At 38.6% G+C, this 21,522-nt stretch overlaps 1 protein-coding gene across 4 annotated transcripts in view; it reads left to right on the top strand.

Annotated features, from left to right (window-relative positions):
- The window catches only part of LOC120531142 (centrosome-associated protein CEP250-like), a 328,524-nt gene that overhangs the window by 65,979 nt on the left and 241,023 nt on the right, over positions 1 to 21,522 (top strand). For all 4 annotated transcript variants that reach the window (XM_039756280.1, XM_039756279.1, XM_039756281.1 and 1 more), the window contains one exon: positions 17,405 to 17,540. In XM_039756280.1, the coding sequence (XP_039612214.1) occupies positions 17,405 to 17,540 (136 nt within the window). The remainder of the gene's footprint in view (positions 1 to 17,404; positions 17,541 to 21,522) is intronic.

The raw sequence follows: 21,522 nt of genomic DNA, 5'->3' as shown, positions 1-21,522 counted from the left end.
ATGCAGTATTCCAGGTGTATCCTCATAAGTTCATTATATAGCTTAGGAACAACTTCCCTTGGCTTCTACTCAACATACAGTATTGCGCTATGTATCCTAATATCTTACTCAGCTCAATTGCACTGATACTGTCTGGATAGGGACTGTGACATGACCACTCTGGGCTGTCTTTGGGCTTCAAGCAAAAGACTTTGTAAACATATTTTAATATTTTTACTTTCTATTTTTTTAAATTTTGGTTACATTAAATTGTATATGCCAAAAATCTGCCCAACTGTAAGCTCCATCCAAATCCATTTGTTATGATTCATCCAGCTCAGAGGAAGCTGCATTTTTACCTGTTTTAATGTCATCTTCAAACTAAACTAGCTTGTTTACTTTAGTAATTAGGTATGCAAAACTAAACTAAGAATCGGTCAGTGTAGTTCACATAATTAGTCTCTGTTGTCAAAGTGTCTCTTCAAAAGCCAAGAGTAGCAAAGACTTCTGTTTTTAAGATAGGCACCCATTCATGCATGACTTCTTTTCTGGGCAGAATTGTTCCTTTACCAACTGCTAAAAGAGAAATGAAGAACACTGGGATGGTTTCTCTTAAACTGGGCCTGTGTCAGGTAATTTACAAGAGATGTTGTTACTGCAGCTGACCTTATTGAACTCCACTCCATTGGGTCACCTTAAGTCCTTTCTTGGAAGCGTCTGGTCTTCTTGTAAAAAGTAAGAAAACCATCTAAAGTATCCGGAACTGTTAATTTTATTTCTGAAGTTTTCCCCATGCTTCTAGTTCATGTCTCATGGGGAGGTGAATTAAATTGATTCATCAGACAAGAAAGAAATCCTTTTCGACACTAATTAGTCTACACATGAATTGTAAATCTGGCTGAGGTATCAAATAAGCACTGCAAACATAAAAGAGAAGACTAATACCCTAGAAATGCAAGTAAGAGGATGAATATCCTAACAGTATTTCTTTTTCCCCCTTTTTCTTAATTAATGTATCACCTTTCTTTCAGAATGACAATACAATTAATTTGAGTATACAATTTTTTCAGTTTATTGTGAAAATACAACGCAGTTCATGGCAATGTACATTTATGTTTCCCCAAGAATGTAAATAAAGTTTTGTATATATTCAAGTAGTATTTAGAATCTATACTAATAAAAGGCAAAGCCCTCACTGACCGACTGACTGACTCATCAGTAATTCTCCAACTTCCCGTATAGTTGAAGGCTGAAATTTAGCAGGCTCATTCCTTACAGCTTACTTACAAAAGTTAGGCAGGTTTCATTTCGAAATTCTACGCGTAACGGTCATAACTGGAACTTACTTATGTACATATATGTGGCCATAGCCTGCAGCTCGGTCGCCATGTGAGGAGTAGTTGCGTCCCGCATCAGTGTTAGGCACAAACTCAGCGAAAGTGCGAGAACCTTAGATGCATGTACTCCGAGCGGCTCACGTGAACTGACTGTGAACGCAGTATGCAGAGAACAAGCAAGAGCTTCAAAGAGCGCTGAACAAAAAACGCATTACACAATTGAGAAGGCAGCAAAAGAATATGAAGCGAGTGACGTATACAAGCATATTCATAATTGCAGAAACAAAGCACACCGTGGAAAAAGTCAATGTCCAGTTAAAGGAAGATAGTGTAAAAACTGTGGTAAATTGAACCAATTCACTATAGTTTGCAGGACTGGGAAAGGTAAACCCGTGCATGCAGTGTGTGATGTCTCAGATAAAGAGGAAGACGAGCTGTTTATTGATGCAGTAAGAGAGGAACAACCCTATGAAGCTGAACAAGCCTTTCAGGACATCAATAGGAAAGCACGGTGTAAAGCTTAAGTTTAAATTAAGTTCATAGACACGCTGCCGCTGGCGTTTGTCATGCCTAAGGTGAATACGATATTTGCGAGATACAAGTTTAATGAAGATGCAGGGTATGAACAAGAATTTTGATCACTTTGTAACGGAGTTAAAATTGCTGTAATGGAGTTAAAATGCTGGTGAAGGACTGTGCTTATGCGAACGAATAGGAAAGCAAGGTGTAAAGCTTAACTTTACATTAAGTTCATAGACACGCTGCCACTGGTGTTTGTCATGCAGAGAGACTGTGTTTAGTCCTCTCTCCTTTACTGATTTATATAAAGGAGAGTTGAGATCCGAGAGACTGTGTTTGTGGAGGGATTGAGAGTTAAGGCGGGTGAGGGAGTCACGTCATCATCTCTCCTCCCATTCACCTCATTTCATTCACTTCATTTCGCTCCGAGCTGAGGTCCGCAGTTAACATGGTCTTGCAGAAACAACTTTGTGACGCTGCCGCCAAATACTCACAGAAAAATCCACAAGTTAATAGACACGCTGTCACTAGAGTTTCTCCACGCTCTGAATCCTCCAGGCACTCCTGAGGATAATCTCATTTTAAAGGTTGGGACACCAATAATGTTACTGAAAAACATACAGCCACCGAAACTTTGTAACGGCGCAAGATTTCAGGTCACTTGTCTGCAAAAGAACCTAATTGAGGCAACTACTGTATTTTTACTGGCAGTTGCTTAGGGGAGAGATTTTTTTATTCCTTGCATCCCCGTTATACCCTTTGATCTCCCATTTCAATTCAAATGCCTCCAATTTCCAGTAAGGCTCTGCTTCGCGATGACAATTAATAAGTCTCAGGGACAGACCCTACAAAAGGTTGCCATTGATTTGAGGCAAGATTGCTTTTCACATGGCCAACTATACGTTGCATGCTCAAGAGTAAGCTCGCACAGCTTGGTCATATTACAACCGGAGTGCTGAACTGACAACGTGGTATACAAAGAGATCCTGAACAAATAATTATTGGTATATTTTCCCTCTGTTTAAAAAGGTTTACTTTTCTTCTTAATAAAAATTTAAAAGCAGTACTTCGGCACTGCGAAGCACGGGTATTTTGCTAGTATTATATATTTTAATCGGGTGGCACAGTGATAGCACTGCTGCCTCGCAGTAAGGAGACTTGGGTTTTCTTCCCGAGTCCTCCCTGCGTGGAGTTTGCATGTTCTCCACAGGCAGGTTAGGTACATTGGCGATCCTAAATTGTCCCTAGTGTGTGCTTGGTGTGTGGGTGTGTGTGAGCGTGTCCCCTGCGGTGGGCTGGTGCCCTGCCTAGGGATTTGTTCCTGCCTTGTGCCCTGTGTTGGCTGGAATTGGCCCCAGCAGACCCCCGTGACCCTGTGTTAAGATATAGTGGGTTGGATGATGACTGACTGACTATATTTTAACCTGTTTGGTAGTTGACAAGTATTTGCCTATAACTATGTAGGTATTCAACAACAACAACAACAACATTTATTTATATAGCACATTTTCATACAAAAAAATGTAGCTCAAAGTGCTTTACAAAATGAAGAACAGAAAAATAAAAGACACAGTAAGAAAACAAAATAAGTCAACATTAATTAACAAAGAATAAGTAAGGTCCGATGGCCAGGGTGGACAGAAAAAACAAACAAAAAAAAAAACTCCAGACGGCTGGAGAAAAAAAAAATCTGTAGGGATTCCAGACCATGAGACCGCCCAGTCCCCTCTGGGCAATCTACCTAAAATAAATGAAACAGTCCTCTTTGTATTTAGAGTTCTCATGGAAGGATCTGATACAGTATACAAATAAAAATTTTAGAAGTATGTAGCAGAATTTAACAGTAGATGATATCACATAATATGATTTGGATTTGTTTAGAGTCCTGGAGACCTCATCCATCAAGCTGCCTCCCCCATTTGGCCATTCCACGGGTGAAACAGTGCTGGGTCAGCCAATCCGATGAAAGGACCCTCTTTTCCCATGATTCCTGCGATCCTCCATCAGGGATGACTTTACCTTAGGCAGGCAAAACAACTTGGCAGGTGGGCCGTGGCACCAAGTGCCACATTTGAGTAACGAGAAGAGAAACAGAATAGGTGAGGGTTAGTATCCATTTATAACTATCAAGTTACTTATGTTTTAGTGCTAATGACTAACAACAGAGATGCAGTATGTACAGTTAATCAGCAGCTCTAGTCAGGATATGCTAAACTGAAGTAGTGAGTCTTCAGCCGGGATTTAAAAGCTGAGACCGAAGGGCATCTCTTATAGTAGCAGGCAGACCATTCCACAGTTTAGGGGCCCTGTAACTAAAAGCTCGACCTCCCACTGTTATTTTATTATTCCTTAGAATACTAAGCAGACCGGCGTCTTGAGATCTTACTGTGCGCTCTGGTTTGTAAGTCATGATAAGTTCAGACAAGTAAGCAGGACCTTGGCCATTTAATTCTTTATATGTTAAAAGAAGGATTTTGAAATCTGCTCTAAACTTAACCAGGAGCCAGTGTAAGGATTTAAAAACTGTAGTTATGTATTCGTATTTTCTTGTTCTTGTACTAATTCTTGCAGCAGCATTTTGGATTAACTGGAGGCTGTATAAAGAACAGTTTGAACATACAGTGAACAGCGCATTGCAGTAGTCAATCCTACTAGAAATAAATGCATGAATTAATTTCTCAGAATCCTGTTTATTTAGAAAGCGCCTTAATTTCCTAACATTTTTAAGATGGAAGAAACATGATTTGGACAACTTTGTAATATGCACTTTAAATGACATGCTAGAGTCAAAGATAACTCCTAGATTTCGCGCTGATTCAGTAAAATTAATGGGGATTCCAACTGAGTTAAATGATGACAAAATATTGTTGTGATCAGCGTCATTCCCTCCAACAATTAACATCTCTGTTTTATCTGTATTTAAAGACAAGTAGTTCTCATTCATCCACTCCTTTAATTTACTAACACAACTAATTAAAGACAACATTGGAGAAACTTCATTTGATCTAAATGATAGGTATAACTGGGTGTCATCTGCATGCGAGTGAAAATTAACATTATGTTTCCTAATGAGAGATCCCAGTGGAAGCATGTAAAGTGAAAACAGTAAAGGTCCTAGTACTGAGCCCTGCGGGACACCATATTGAACTTCTGTGTATAATGATGGAGTACTGTCAGCATATTTCTGTACATATTGGAATCGATTTGATAAATAAGAACTAAACCACGGAGCACGGTGCCTGTAAGCCCAACATCATTTTCTAGCCTGTGCAGTTAAAAAGAATGGTCAATGGTGTCAAACGCTGCACTTAAGTCTAACAACATAATTACAGTGGAGTTTCCTTCATCAGAGGATATCAGAATGTCATTTACAACCCGCGTTAGTGCTGTTTCTGTACTATGACCAGTGCGAAACTAGACGAATTTCTCAAATAAATTGTAATGCGTAAGGTGTGACTGAAGCTGATTGGCTACTACTTTTTCTAGTATTTTAGAGAGAAAGGGTAAATTTGAAATAGGCCTATAATTATTTAGTATGTGTGGGTCTAGGTGTGACTTTTTAAGTAATGGTTTAATGACTGAGACTTTTAGTGCTTCAGGTACTGTGCCATGCAATAATGAACTATTGATAATGTTTAGAATAGGCGCTGCAAGAACATCCATGGCACTTTTTACTAGTTTTGTTGGCACTGGATCTAGGGAACAAGTAGTTGGCTTCATTTTAGAAATTAAAGTTAAGACTTCCTGCTCAGTTACAGGATTAAAATTACTAAAGTGCTGAATGCAGTGTGAGACAGGGTCTGCTAAGCTAGTATTTGGTTTGTACTGTGATGCTGAGAGCTGGGATCTTTCATAAAGTTCATGAAGTCTGTACTGCTAATATCTGTTGGTATTTTGTACTACAGATCTGAATTTCCATTTGTTAATTTCGCCACTGTACCCGAGGATTATTATTATTGCTATATATTATTGGAGAATAGTATTCTGAGAGAGCTTTAAAGAGATCTTTTTTATATTTAACTAGCAGAATACCCGCGCTTCGCAGCGGAGAAGTAGTGTGTTAAAGAAGGTACGAAAAAGAAAAGGAAAAATTTTAAAAATAATGTAACATGATTGTCAAAGTAATTGTTTTGTGTATTTGGTGGCAGCGTCACGAAGTTATTTTGTACCATGACGTCTGACACGCCTCCTTTTTACTGTTTTCTCACAGCTTGGATTGCTGCTGTCATATACACACACACACACACACACACACACACACACACACACATATATACATACATACATACACACACATATATATATATACATACCTGTCTACATCATATATACACACACATACATACACACACACAAATTATATATATGTGTGTATGTATGTTGTGTGTGTGTGTGTATATATATATATACACATACATACATACATATATATACACATACATATACTTGTGTGTATGTTTGTATGTGTCTATATGTGTGTGTATAGCTTTGGTCACTGAGTGCAAGGGAAAAATAATAAAATATAGTCTATAAGTTATTAAACAGTAAAACAACGTTTTAAGAAGTACAGGTACATTGAGCTGTGGTGGGTTGGCACCCTGCCCAGGATTGGTTCCTGCCTTGTGCCCTGTGTTGGCTGGGATTGGCTCCAGCAGACCCCCGTGACCCTGTATTCGGATTCAGTGGGTTAGAAAATGGATGGATGGAGGTACATTGAGCACTACTGGAGTGGTTGTGGGTAAACTACATTTTAAAGACTGTGTAACACAACAGGTAAGTAACTAACAGCAGCTAAAATGTATATGGATCATCTCTCGGTAGTAGATCCCTTTTGAAAGGCGCTACACGGGCTGTGGTATAGAAATTACATTTTCTATGTGAACGTTCAAATTTGTGCCTCTGGTAATGTGACTTACCGGCAATTAAAGAAAATTAGTTTTGTGCCCTCTGCAGTGTTAAGAGAGAAAGGCTTTGGTTTGGGATAAAAGGAAAAAAGGTGTAAAGAAAGGAAAGTTGCCTTTTCTTTTATATAGTACTAACAAAATACCAGCAGCGGAGAAGTAGTGTGTTAAAGAAGCAATTAAAAAGAAAAGGAAACATTTTGAAAATAACGTAACATGATTGTCAATGTAATTGTTTTGTCACTGTTGTGAGTGATGAGTGTTGCTGTCATATATATATATACACACACACACAAACATATATATACATATATATATACACATATCTATACATATACACATATATACACACACATATATACACATAAATACATATATATATATAAATATATATACATACATACACACACACATATATAAACATATATATACATATACATACATATCTACATATATACACACACAGCTATTTCAGATCAGTGCAATCCCTGCTTGTTAAAACGGATAACTCCCGCTCTTACGTGCAAGTCTGCGTGGATATTATGAACTATCATATTTGTTCAAGTTCTATTTAAATTTTAAATAGAAGGAATTTTTATTTAGTCGACAGAAATATCTTTGGTAGGAATGGTAAAAACAGACAGGAATATTATTCCTGAATAAATCAACTTAAACCTTAAACAACTTATAATATTTTGCTCTCCATAAAAATATATCCTGTCTAAATTATACAAGTTAGAAATAAAGTAAACGTTAAAAGAACAAACATTCAAATTTCTTTACTCTTATGTAATTTTATATAAAAATAAACTTAGATTTTAAATATCCCAAAAGATTTTGCTCTCCATAAAAATATATCCTGTCAAAATTATACAAATTCAAATATGAACATGCTGCATAACAAAACCTGGAAATATAAATAAAATGTGTTCCTTTCAGCAATAACAAATCAAATCATTCAGTTGTCTTTGCTCATATGTCATTTTAGAGCTGGACGCCTGGCATCTTTTTGGCAACAAGTTCGTTTATGTTTGGTGTGAGGTTCTGTGTTGTGGAGATTCTCAGGATGGATTGCAGGTGCTCATCAGTGAGGCGACTCCTGTGTGCTGTTTTGTTAGTCTTTATCACTGAGAAGAGCTTCTCACACAGATATGTGCTACCAAACATGCACAAGGTTCGAGCCGCATGTAGACGGACTTTTTGTTCTTCAAAGTCACCAAAGCGCCGTGCAAACTCAGTGCGCCAGTTTATCAGCAAAGTGCGTATTTGGGAACACCGTAGTGACGACTTGGTTTAACATTACTTGGCAACAGGAAAAGTGGGGCAAGTTGCACTGGTGCATTTGTGTCTCCCATAAAAGCAGCTTCACTTGAAATCACCTTGTGATTGTGCACGGGTAAAACGTCCGCTGAAGTGTCAGATTTTTATTTAATTCTTCTGCTTTCTGTATCTTCTGCATTGCATTCAGGTTACCCTGATGTTTTGTCTCATAGTGCCGTCTTAGATTAAATTCTGTAATTACAGCCACATTAGCTCCACAAATGAGACACACGGGTTCAGTAAACATATACTCAGCCTCCCATCGGTTTTAAAGGCTCTATTTTCAGAATCAACTTTTCTCTTCAGCATCGTGTGAGCTAGCTTCGCAATAACTTGCAGCATCATAAGCTAGACTTGATTAACGCGGTAAGTGTTCAGCAAGGCAGCTGAAGCGCTGCATTATGGGATCTGTAGTTTATTGTGTTACCAGCGCTTCATATACCCGGCCATTAATAACAATAATACAGTATATAAAATGATCTCGGGCCGGATATAATTACACGCCGGGCGGATGTGGCCCGCGCCCTTGAGTTTGACACATATGGACTAAATAGAACTTGAAAAGATATATTTTTCAAATGTGATCGCAATTCAGATAGAGTTGACGCAAGACTACAGCCTGCATGCCTCAATAAGTCATCCTCCCTCGCTCTTACTTTTTACCGCTCATCTAATGAATACACTGAGTATGGCTTTACCAAAACAATCATTGATGGCAAATAAAGTATCCATTATTCGAGTATGCAGATCGGGATATATATATATATATATATATATATATATATATACCCGCGTCGCAGCGAGAAGTAGTGTGTTAAAAAGCTAGAAAAGAAAAGGGAACATTTTAAAAATAACGTAACATGACTGTCAATATACAGTATTTGTTTTGTGAGTGTTACTGAGTGTTGCTGTCATCAAGGATTTGATTATCATTATTTCTTTCAATCAGGTTCGTATTTGTAGGATGTGTTGTGTTCAAGTTACATTCCGTGTTTGTCAATCGCTGTAAAGATGACAGGTTTCATTCATCGATTCGTTTCTTACTGCATCAATAAACAGCTCGTCTTCTTCTTTATCTGAGACCTGACACACTGCATGCACGGGTTTTTTTACACTGTCTTCCTTTAGCGGGACATTGACTTTTTCCACGTGTGCTTTGTTTCCGCAGTAGCTGGATTTATGAATATGCTTGTATGTATCAGACGCTTCATATTTTTGCTGCCTTTTCAATTGTGTAATTCGGTTTTGTTCAGCCTCTTTGGAACTGTTGCTTTTATCTGTGCACTGCGCCAGTTCACGTGAGCCGCTCGTGTACATGCATCGAAGGTTCCCAGCTGTGCTGGTGCCATCTCGCTATGTCCATGGCTGTATTTAATGTTACCTTAGTCCTGGCACTTAAAACTTTCTCTCGCAGTTTCGCTGAGTTTGTGTCAAACACCACCCTGACCATCTCATCTTCCTCTGCATAAGCACAGTCCTTCACCCGTGAATATTTAGTGGAGTTTGCTATTGGATTGCCGCTGACGGACGGCCTTATATGGGCAGGCACTAAATTACAAACGCCAGCGGCAGCCTGTCTATGAACTTAATTTAAAGTGTAGGTTTACATCGTGCTTTGTTTCCGAAGTAGCAGAACTCATGAATATGGTTGTATATGTCACTCGCCGCTTCTTATTGTTTCGCTGCCTTCTCAATTATATAATGCATGTTTTCTTCAGCGCTTTTTGGAGGTCTTCCTGGTTTTCTATGTACTGCGTGATTACGGGGGAGGCGTGATGATGTCACACTAAACTCCCCCACGGCGTTCAAGCTCATCTCCATTACAGTAAATGGAGAAAACAGCTTCCAGTTATGACCATTACGCGTAGAATTTTGAAATGGAACCTGCCCAACTTTTGTAAGGAAGCTGTAAGGAATGAAACTGCCAAATTTCAGCCTTCCACCCACACGGGAAGTTGGAGAATTAGTGATGAGTCAGTGAGTGAGTGAGGGCTTTGCCTTTTATTAGTATAGATAGAGAGATGTGTTCGCTGACGTTATGATCGCCTTTTAGGGACAGTCGCGGTGGGTCTTGTGTAGACTGGTGAGACGTCCCGCCATTAATCAGCTGTGATGGCACTGTCAGTCCTTCACTCCTGTGCGTATCTTCATAATCCGAACTGAGGACCTCATAATCGTGATATCGTGCAAAAGAAAGTGTGAATCGCCTTTAATATTATTTTGCCGTGGTGTATAAAAGGGGTCCTGTGTTTGCACTTGTCTGGGCTATAGCGCAGGGGGAGGAAGAAAAAAATTAAAAGTGCTCACTTTGACTTAAGGCAGAAGCGCAGTCAGCGCCTCAAAGGCCGGCACAGCTATGCTGCGCTGGCTGCTCGACTTTTGCTGGGCAGGAGACCCCAGTTTTGTACACACGCTCATGATATCAAAAGTCTCAGCTCTTTGGAGGTAATTCATATATTATATATATAGCAAAATACCTGCGCCAGCGAGAAGTAGTGTGTTAAAGAAGTAATGAAAAGAAAAGGAAACCTTTTAATAATAACGTAACATGATTGACATTGTCATGAGTGTTGCTGTCATATATATTCCTGCCTAAATAAGTCACCTTCGCTTTGCTCTTACTTTGTTACCGTTCATTTAATCTTGGCTAGTGGCGGAAAAATTATAAAATGGAAGGAGGATGGCTTTACCAAAACAATTATTGATGGCTTAATCGATTATTCATAAAGCTTGAATTGGTGATCTGTTTTTCTGTGTTAACCTCATATTTTTCATACTTCTTCTCAAACTAAGGTGGTGCGAGGGTAAAATGAATCGGTGCTGATCAATGTAATCGTGTACAGTACCAGGAAATCATGAATTGACAAAAGCTCCCTTTGCTTGTAATGCAAAGTGTGATTAAATGCATTATTTTTTAACGCGTTATGGAGCACATGCACAAGCTTCTCAGCTCTGCTTGTGCTAAGAAAAGGAAAGATTTTAAAAATAACGCAACACGATTGTCAATGTAACCTTTTTTAAGTAGTGCCTGGAGGATTCAGTGTGAAGAAACTCTAGAGACAGAGTGTGTATTAACTTGTGGATTTTTCTGTGAGTATTTGGTGGCAGTGTGACAAAGTTCCTTCGGAAGACGGCGTTAGCCGCGAAGCTCAGCTCAGAGCAAAATGAGGTAAATGGGAGGGGTGATGATGACGTGACTCCCCCACCCGCCTTAACTGTCAATCCCCCACAAACACAGCCTCTCGGAATTTGCATAAGCACACCCCTTCACCTGCAATTTTAACTTAGTTACAAAGTGATCAAAACTCGCTTATATCCCGCCCTCTCATTAAACTTGTATCCCGCATTCCCGTGGGCATGTGAAACGCCAGCGGTAGCCTGTCTATGAACTTAATTTAAAGTTTAGGTTTACACCTTGCTTTCTTTCCAAGGTAGCAACACTCATGAATATGGTAGTATATGTCACTCGCTCGCTTCTTATTGTTTCGCTGCCTTCTCAATTATATAATGCATGTTTTCTTAAGCGCTTTTTGGAGGTCTTCCTGGTTTTCTACGCACTGCGTTGACAGTCAGTTCACGTGATTACGTGGAGGCGTGATGATGTCACACGAAACTCCGCCCCCCACGTCATTGCAGCTCAACTCCATTACAGTTAATGGAGAAAAATACCTTTCAGTTATGACCATTAGGCGTAGAATTTCGAAATGAAACCTGCCCAACTTTTGTAAGTAAGCTGTAAGGAATGAGCCTGCCAAATGTCAGCCTTCTACCTACACGGGAAGTTGGAGAATTAGTGATGAGTGAGTGAGTGAGTGAGTGAGTGAGTGAGTGAGTGAGTGAGTGAGGGCTTTGCCTTTTATTAGTATAGATTAACACTCTCTGTTCATGCAGTTTGAAAGACGTGTAGCTTTGTTGTTCTCCATCTGCGCTCCTGTTTTCGACACTCTAATTTAAGAGCTTGAGTGTTTTCATTAAACCAGGGAAAGGTTCTATGTGCTTTGATCACCTTTGTTTTAAGGGGAGCCACTGTGTCCAGAGCATCTCTCAGGGTTACATTATAATGTGATGTTAGCTAATCTAAATTGTTTTCCACGCTTACATTTGATGTTAACTGATCTAAATGGCTTTCCACAATTACACTCGACTTACTCAAAGTATCTACAAATTTTGAAGCAGAATTACAATCTAGATGTCGCACAGTCTTTGTTTTAATATGTGAGTGTGTTGTCAAGGGCAGAACTAAATCAAATATAATTAAGTAGTGGTCGGAAATAACTTCATTTAATGGAGTAATATTTAAATTTTGAATTTCAACTTTGTAAGTTATAATTAAATCTAATGTGTGGTTATGATTATGAGTTGGACTTTTGACAATCTGACAAAATCCTACTGAATTTAACAAATAAGTAAAAAAATTTGGTAAAAGTGTCAGTTTCCACATCAATGTGTACATTAAAACCCCCCATCAATACTACATGATCATAATTTATAGCCAAATCAGATAGAATGTTGCTAAATTCAGTCATGAACAATGAATATGGCCCTGATGGTCTGTAGACTTGTACTATAATTGTGTTGGAATCTGTTTTAATATTTAAAATGAATGCCTCAAAGGATGTAAAGTTGCCTAGATTTTTAGATTTTTTTGCATTTTGTTACAATGAATTATTCCAAGTCCTCCTCAACCAGAATCTCTAGACTTGTGAAAGAACAAGTATCCATCTGGTGATGCCTCAGCTAGGGGGACAGTGTCACATTTATTAAGACAGTTTTCAAAGAGAAGAAGCAGATCAGATATTGTACTTAATTTAATATCATTTACCAAAACAGCTTTACTGCCAAGAGAGCGAATGTTCAATAAGCAACATTTAAAACTTCATGATTCTTTCTGAACTGGTGATATATTTTTTGTTTTAATTTGAAGTACTGTAAATTTCTATTACAGATGCCCCTGGTGGAGGATCTGGTTTTATCCCTTGGTCTAATTATACACCTTATTTTTTGGTAATCAATTAATTTAAAGTTTGTATCAAGACTAAATTTGCTGGATGCCCAACAACAGGGATTTTGGGTAACAGTAACAGGTGGGATAAACAACAGCCTGTGATTTAAGATCACATGACTGCGGCATGGATGGTGCTCTGATCAGTCAACCAGGCAGTTTTGCTGCCATATTTTGGGATAATACATAAGTTCCCCTCCAGTTAGGATGAAGACCATCTCTTCTGAAAAATCCAGGCCTTTCCCAAAAATCATCCCAATTGTTCACAAACGCAATGCTTTTATTTGCAATGAGAACATAAAACTCAAAAATGTTTCTTTTCAAATGGAATTTCAATTAATTTTCATCAAGTGACTTACTTTTTGGCAGACTAGCCCTAAACATGTAGAAGCCATCACTAACGCTGAGGCACATCATAGTACGTACTTTGTCACTATTTTCAGTTATTATATGCATTTATTCACAGATGTCATGGAATGTAACCGGTGGTAAAGGTAGTCCTGCAGTGAGCTTGTCATGGTTAAACATACAGATAGATAAACAGACATCAGGGGGAAAAGCTCTTACATTCATGCTTGTTTCACCAAGGGGTGACCCCTCGCCTGCTTTTCAGGTGTAATTGTTTCACCATTTGTACGACCAATCCTCTGCCACCATGCTTTTATATGTGTGATTGTTTTACTACGTAGGAATACTGCACTCCCAACTTTAACATCCATTGTTTTACCAAGTGGAATCCCCCGACCTCACAACTTTTACATGCATATCTGACTTACCAGAGGAAACCTCTCTTGGTCTGATGTTAGCACTTGTCTCACCAATAAACTTAAAAAGGAAAAACTGGACCAGGAGACCATAAAGGTTGAGAAACACTAATGTAAAAGACAATAATATTGTTTCACAGAGACATTTCATTAATAGGTTTAAAACTTTTTTCTGTAAAATAAGTAAAACAGCATTACGCGTTTTTGCTGATTTCCTGTTTACAGATATTTGCAGTACAGGTTCTGACTTACCTACATAATCAGGTCATGAACAACCACAGGGAAAGTACATTTTTGTAATAACAGACCCTCCTCTATCAGGATATTATACCATGGTGAGCCTTTTGGTGATATCATTTGCAATTATATAATGTTGTTATGCTTATGAAACACCATCTTGCAATATCAAGTACACATTTGAATAAGCCATTCAAAAATACCAAAGTCTGTCTGAATTACTTCATTGGTTGTCAATGTTTGATGCAGTGCTTGTGATATGGATATGTTTATCGCTTGTGTGTCAATATGCTGATTTCTAAAAAAAAAATTAAACATGACACAATATTTTGTAAAATGTCTTGAAAGTCAGTGCCAATTAAAACAAGTTCAACATCGAATTTGTTAGATATATCATCGTCTTCATGTTTTCCTCCGCAAAGATTATGAAAAGCTTTATGAGTTCTCACCCCATGAAGAACCGCTGAATTGTTTAACTAGATAGTTAACTATGGAAAGAAAAAAAAACTGCTAGCAGGTGTGAGACATGCCCGGACACCATCACACACACAACTCAGTCCCGCACAGTCCACTGGGCCTTCTTGCCCCAATCACCTTGATACCAGACCTCTCTCACTCTGTCCCTTGGACCACCTTTCCTCTGTCTTTCCATGGGAGCCTTGTTCTGCTTCTACTCCCGACTCTAGCTCCCAGACTGTAGGAATGTGGGCCCTTTTATTTTCACCCGGATGTGCTCCAGGTGCTCCCTCTGACATCACTTCCTGGTGTGGCGGAAGAGCACTTGGAAGCACTCCGGGCATCCCTGGAGGGATTCTCCTCCATCTTCCCGGGTGTGGCGGAAGTAAATCAATCCCTGGCCCTCTGAGACTCGGGGTGCCCCCTGGCGGTGGCCACAGGTTCCAATAGGCATAAGCCTCCTTATTCCTCTCCTGTGGTTCTCCTCTGTTCCAGGGCGGTTGCCCCCTTGTGGCCCGGAGGACGTACATGCCACCTTCCTGTCCTTCCAGACGTCCCGGCCGGGTCGTAGCCCCAGCAACTCGCCACACTGGATGTAACTTGCTGCCACCAGTATCAATGTAAAAGACAAGTTACCAGTTAAGGTCATTGAGTGGGATAGATTCAAGCAACTTCTAAATAAGTTAGAGTAGGATCTGTAGTTTGTCTTTAATGGAAGTGTGAAGTGCATAATATCTTCACTAGCAGCTTGGTGAAAGTTTGTATTATGTAATATTTGGGCTGGCAGCATTTAGACCAGTGTGTAATAAACCATATGATAGTTGCAGAAGGCAGAATATGGTTCCTATTAATACTCCTTTATTGGCTGAAGATATAATTATGTGTAGAGGAAAAGACACCACCAACTCATGTCTCATAGCAGTGCTGATGCATGCTTCAACAGCAGTGACACTTGTCTGGTTGAATTCCGTTGTTAGATTTCTCAGCTTTTTACTGATATGGAAGTTATATTTTCACTTATTGTGTCTTTTAAATAATACATTGGTATACAGTGATTTTGGTGCCAATGATGTCTGAACGGTTTTATATTAAGTTTATGGTGCTGATTAAGAATATGGTTTTGCCAGATTGGCTCTAGTTTCTGAGATATGTAATAGTTAATTAATTAATTAATTAATGCAACATGTTTGAAAAGCATTCAGAATTGCAAGAATATTTTTATTTTAGTTACAACTAGTAAGTAAACAGTCTAACATTATACAAAAAAGAAATTAAGAATATCTACCAGTGACAGGAAAAAAGTTATGTATGATTTGATTAATTAATACAATATTAATTAGTTATTAATTGTTATTAATGTCAATGCTTCAAAAAACGCTGTTTATACGATTTTCTTTTATGTGAATCATCAGGACAATCACATTGGAGGCTCCAACAGTAGTCTGACATCATGTGTATGTCCCAATCTGCCTTGATATCTCTCCTACATCACCTTCATATCCTGATGGAACCTCTCGCCTTGTTCCACGCTGAAGTCTCCAAGGCTATCTGGAAATCTGTTTAAATGGCTATGGAGATAGTGCATCTTTACGCTCATATTAACTCGCAAATTTCTGAAGTTAGCAAGCATATCTTGCACCAGTTCTTCATAATTGTCTGCTCTGTGATCACCCAAGTAGTTCTTCACAACAGAGACAAAACTCTTCCAGGCCCCAGGCCGAAGCCTCAGTGTCATTCATGCATTTGGTAAAATTGGAATCGTTCATGAGTTTACAAATCTGAGGTCCATCAAAGATTCCAGCTTTGAGTTTTTCCATGCTCAGCCCAGGGAATGATGTACAAATGTACTTGAAGCAATTACCCGTTTTGTCCAAAGCCCTAACAAATTGCTTCATCAATCCTAGCTTAATATGAAGGGTGGGAGAATGATTTTGTTTTTGTCCACCAGCGTCTTGTTGATGATATTTGCAGTGCCAACAATCATTTCTTCCCTTGTAGGCCATGACACTTTTGTCCACTGATCTTGCTTTGCCCTGCTATTCCAGAGGCAAGCATATTTTGCACCAGTTCTTCATAATTGTCTGCTCTGTGATCAGACTTTTTGGGTATAAACCAAGACTGGGTTGACAAACTTATACTGCAGCCAACTTCTTTCCTCTGCAAATTCACAGTTGAATTCTGGCTTCAAAAAGTTGCTTTTATAGCATTGTAGGCCTACAAATTGAAATACAAAATAATTATATGGGATATTTCATTACCTAAGGCACTGTTAAAGATTCAAAAGACAAACCAAAAGCTATTGCATTTGTTATCACACACAAGTCGCATTGGGGGAATGCATTATTTTCATGGATGTCCATTATCTCAAAAACTAGAACCAATTCAGCAAAAGTAATGGGATTTTTGAATTCAGCACCCTCAAAATACCATAAATCCATTCAAAAACCCTTGGCACCTGAAAAACATTTTTTTTTGTAGACCTGGGAATTATTAGTCAATGCATGAATATTTTAAGTCTTGTTTTGCTTGGAAATATCTTCACAAGATACTTTGAAAAGTTTGCAATACAGAGCACCACAAGGTAACAAGGCAGAATATAGGTCAATTTGAAAAAAAGACTGTCAAACCCTGGTGTAGGTGTGCAAAAATATCTGGTAATATATTTATTACCATTACCTTGCTTTGAACACTAGTAAAACTCATTGATGGATTTCTGCCACTTTTTTAAAAAGTGTTGCTGATACTGATAGTCAGTTGCTCAGGTTTATGTACATTTTTAAATATTTATGACTTCAGTATTCAAGTCATTTCTTCAGACTTGTATCAGCAAGGTTATTACTGTATGTTTGAATTACATTTATTTATTTCCTTTTTGTTTGTTTTATGTAGATGCAATGTACCAACAAAGTCAGGCCCTGGTATGGAAAGTTGTGAAAGCTTTCTGCTGGAAGAACTGATTACTGATTGGAGAGGGGAACTTGATGACTTTAAGTGCAAGGAAGAAAAATGGGAAAAGGAGCGAGAGGTAAGATTTTTTCACTGTGAACTCTGAAGCATTGATTTGAATAACATACTACTCTAATCTATATGCTAATCTATATGTTATTAAAATCTATGATTTTAATAACATACTACTTTAAAGGCCAAAAGTCCACATGACCATCATCATCAAGTCCTTCCATAAATACCCTAAATAGAATGAAGACTGATCATTTATGTTAGGTAGAATGCCCAGAGGGGACTGGGTGGTCTCATGGTCTGGAACCCCTGCAGATTTTATTCTTTCTCCAGCAGTCTGGATTTTTTTTTTGTTTTTTCTGTCCTCCCTGGCCATCGGACCTTACTTTTATTCTATGTTACTGAGTTTTGTCTTATTTTTCTTATTTATTTATTTTGTCTTTTTTCTTTCTTCATCATGTAAAGCACTTTGAGCTACATTATTTTTATGAAAATGTGCTATATAAATAAATGTTGTTGTTATTGTAATCTGCAAAAAAGAGAAAATAATGAAATGTTTTTTTTCAATACCAATTTTGCTCCAGTGTTGAACCTTGTATCAAAGGTTTGTAATACAAAATAAACATTGTAGTATTTTTACAGGAGACTTAAATACTTAAAGCATTGTATTATATTTCAAAAAAATTTTATTTTTTGTTTTAAAAAAAATTGCATAAAATAGGCAGGCCTGGGGTTCTACATGGTACTATATTTTGTTAAGCACATTTTTTGCAATGAAGCATATAGAATAAACATGTGGAAAATGTAATCAGTTTGTTTAAAACTTTAGTGGTAAACTTTGTGTAGTACTCCATTTTTTCAAGTAAGTATACTTTTCAAGTTGGCACTTATTTTCATGTTTCTTTCATGTAGTACTACATAAGTATGTGGTGGTACATAGTAAATCATAATAACTACGACCCCATAATCATTTATTTGATTTATGGCATTCATGAATCAGTTCTCCAAACTTACTTCCAACTTCCAGGTAGCAGAGCCCCGTAGTTTGAACCTGAACTCAAGCCTATCTGAACTGCATCAAGTGCAAAATAGGAAACTACCTCTGATACATCCCAGTTATTTGTAAGAATATATTCTGTGGCTAATTACTCATGGCCCTTCTTAAATAAAATCAGAATCAAATCAAATTCTATTTGTCACATTCAAATTTTACCTATATTATATTACTGTACTATACTACTATAATTACTATCACTATGTATATATGTATATGTATATGTATTGTATCTAAGTAATAAAACACAAACTGTTTCTCCACAAATGGTTCATTTTATAGAAGGCAGTGCAGTTGACTTTCATGTAAAATGTCAGCAGAAATTTAAGGCCCTCAATGTATGATAATATTATGTACACTTTGTAGGCTTGAATTTTATTTGGTGCATAATGAAATTGACTCAAACTTATTCCACTATAACAGCATGTTAAAAATAATTTTTGGTTAATGTGCTGTCTTTTGGAAGAACCTTGGGCTCTGTCACAATGTCATGCTCAATCAGAGAGGTCCTTCTGGGGTTTTCACTCACCACCTCCGGGACAGACAGGATAACAGTTTTCAGTTCCCATCGCTGTCTGGGACTTAAATCCGTACCGAAGTTAAGGCTACCCGTGTGAGCAAAGAGCGAGTGGGGCTGGCCAGAGGAGGGATTGGATCTCTGTCCTTCCACGGTTTCAGCAGATTTACATGATAAGCCTGCTCCCTCTGCTGACAATTGGGTTGATTCACCAAATAGTCGACGAGTCCTTTCCTCTCCTTAACTTTATATGGACCTTGCCAATCGGCTAGTAACTTAGAGTGGGAGGTAGGAACTCCCGGAGAGACGCGTCACGGTCGTAATATTGGACGTGTGCTGCTTGTGACTCTTCCATGTGACTTTTAAGGAGGGGCTGAATTTTACCAAATCTATTATGTAATTGCATGATATATCCTTTTCTTCCAATCCCTCTTTTAAAATATCTAATATGCCCCGGGGTTGTCGTCCATACAATAATTCAAAAGGGGAGAGCCCTGTGGAGGCTTGTGGGACTTCCCAATAGGCACAAAGGACGAGGGGAGGGAGTTGATCCTAATTCCTTCCGTCCTCACTGACCACCTTACAAAGCATTTGTTTGAGAGTCTGATTAAATCTCTTTACCAGACCGTCAGTTTGAGGATGATACACCACGTTCTTTAGATGCTTTATTTTAGGTAACTTGGCAGTGAACATCTCTGAGGTAAAAGGCATCCCAGGACTTCCTTAGGGATGCCGGATCGCACAAAGATCCCTACCAATTCTCTCTGACAGCTGGGCTGTGAGAGAACTGCTGGCCACAGAGACTCACTCAGTGAAGGGCTACAGCAAAAAGGCTGCCCCGTTCACTGAGGAAATGGTAGGCGGGCGGGGCTTTGCAGCGGCACAGAGAGTGGAGAGAGACCAAGGTGAGACAGTATTACAACATATAATACCATAAAGTATTTTTATGGTCCCGACAGTTTCCTCATATGACACGAGTCTATAGAAATCTCGTTACTACGACGTACATTCAGCAGATACTTTCATTACAATGAAGTGACCTTGAATGAATTATCCACAGAGCAGTTCGTTCTGTGGTCGCAGCTCAGTTGTGCACATTTGCACAACGATCCCCAAACAGAAACATTGTAAAAAACAATTTCTTTCTTCGAACTTTCCTCATACTGTTTTTTTTTTGCTGTTTTTGTTTTCTGTGGTTTTCAGTGATACCTTTTGCTTATTGCTCATCAACATTTGAAAAGCATCCATTGGAATTTAACTCATTGTCACCCTTCTATAGAAATGGCAGACACGAAAAAAAAATAACAGTGTTAATGTTTGTGATGTGCAATTTGTTGGAATGACATATGTCTTTGTTATATGCAAAAAAAGAAGAAGAATCTCGGGTTGCAAAACGTATGCGAACTGCTGCATTTCAAGACACCGAAAAAGCAGTTTTTATGTGGTTTAGTGATGCTCATTCAAGAAACATTCATATTAACGTGGCACTCATTCAAAAAATGTGAGGTTTTTAAACTCTCTTGGGATCTTTGTCAACGGGACAACATGCTGTGAGCCTGCTATTGCCCTGCCCCGGCAACAAACAAACAATCTTACACATACGTGGCAATCACGCTTCAGGACACACTTCAGCATGACGTTCCCGTTGAATGGGGGGGATCCCAAAAGGGTTCAGAAACCTCACAATATGAAGACGAAGAAAAAGATGATTCGGCTTCTGATTGATAACTGTGCTGCCCACAACATGCTTCCACATTTAGATAATGTTTGTGTTGAATTCCTCCCACCCAATTGTGCAGCAGTGCTTCAGCCATTGGGATTGGGCATCATTCGTACCCTGAAAGTGTATTGTCACAAGGAAATGCTGAGAAAAATTCTCGACAGCATAACTTGTAGACAGGAGAAGATTAAAATAATGCGAAAGAAGCTATTGAAGCTGTTTCAATTTTCAACATCCTATCTTTGTGAGGCAGTGCTTTCTGCAGTGACAGCAACCAAAACAACATTACTGAGTAGACTGAACATAAGCAACACACTTTGCGTGTCATGGTCTTCCATCGTCCCCAGATGGGATTGTCTGGTTGCAGGAAAACAAGCTCAGGGCTCCCACTAATTCTGCATTTATGGTAAGCTGTATAATTTCTATTATGATATTATAACTTAATAATAGAAATGTAATGTAAATTCCGCTCATAATACACCCCCCCACCCGAAAAATTTGCTTCTAGTAAAGCGGTCCTTGGTGTCAAAAAGGTTGGGGACCACTGCTCTAGTGGACCGACTAAATCGACCCCAATTCTGTGAAACAGGACATCAATAAGGGGAATAGGAACACGAGGAGCACGGTCCTTCCTTGGAATTTGCCGCAATTGACACTCCGGACAGGATGTGCAAAAGCGATGAACCTCCTTATTGATTCCTGGCCAATAAAAGCAAAGCTTGATCCGCTACAGGGTTTTCTCGGAGCCCAAATGGCCA

Source organism: Polypterus senegalus, chromosome 6, assembly GCF_016835505.1.
Source record: "Polypterus senegalus isolate Bchr_013 chromosome 6, ASM1683550v1, whole genome shotgun sequence".
In the NCBI taxonomy this organism is placed as follows: Eukaryota; Metazoa; Chordata; class Cladistia; order Polypteriformes; family Polypteridae; genus Polypterus; species Polypterus senegalus.
Note: the sequence above shows the minus strand (reverse complement) of the source record. Positions and strands in the feature narration are given on the sequence as shown.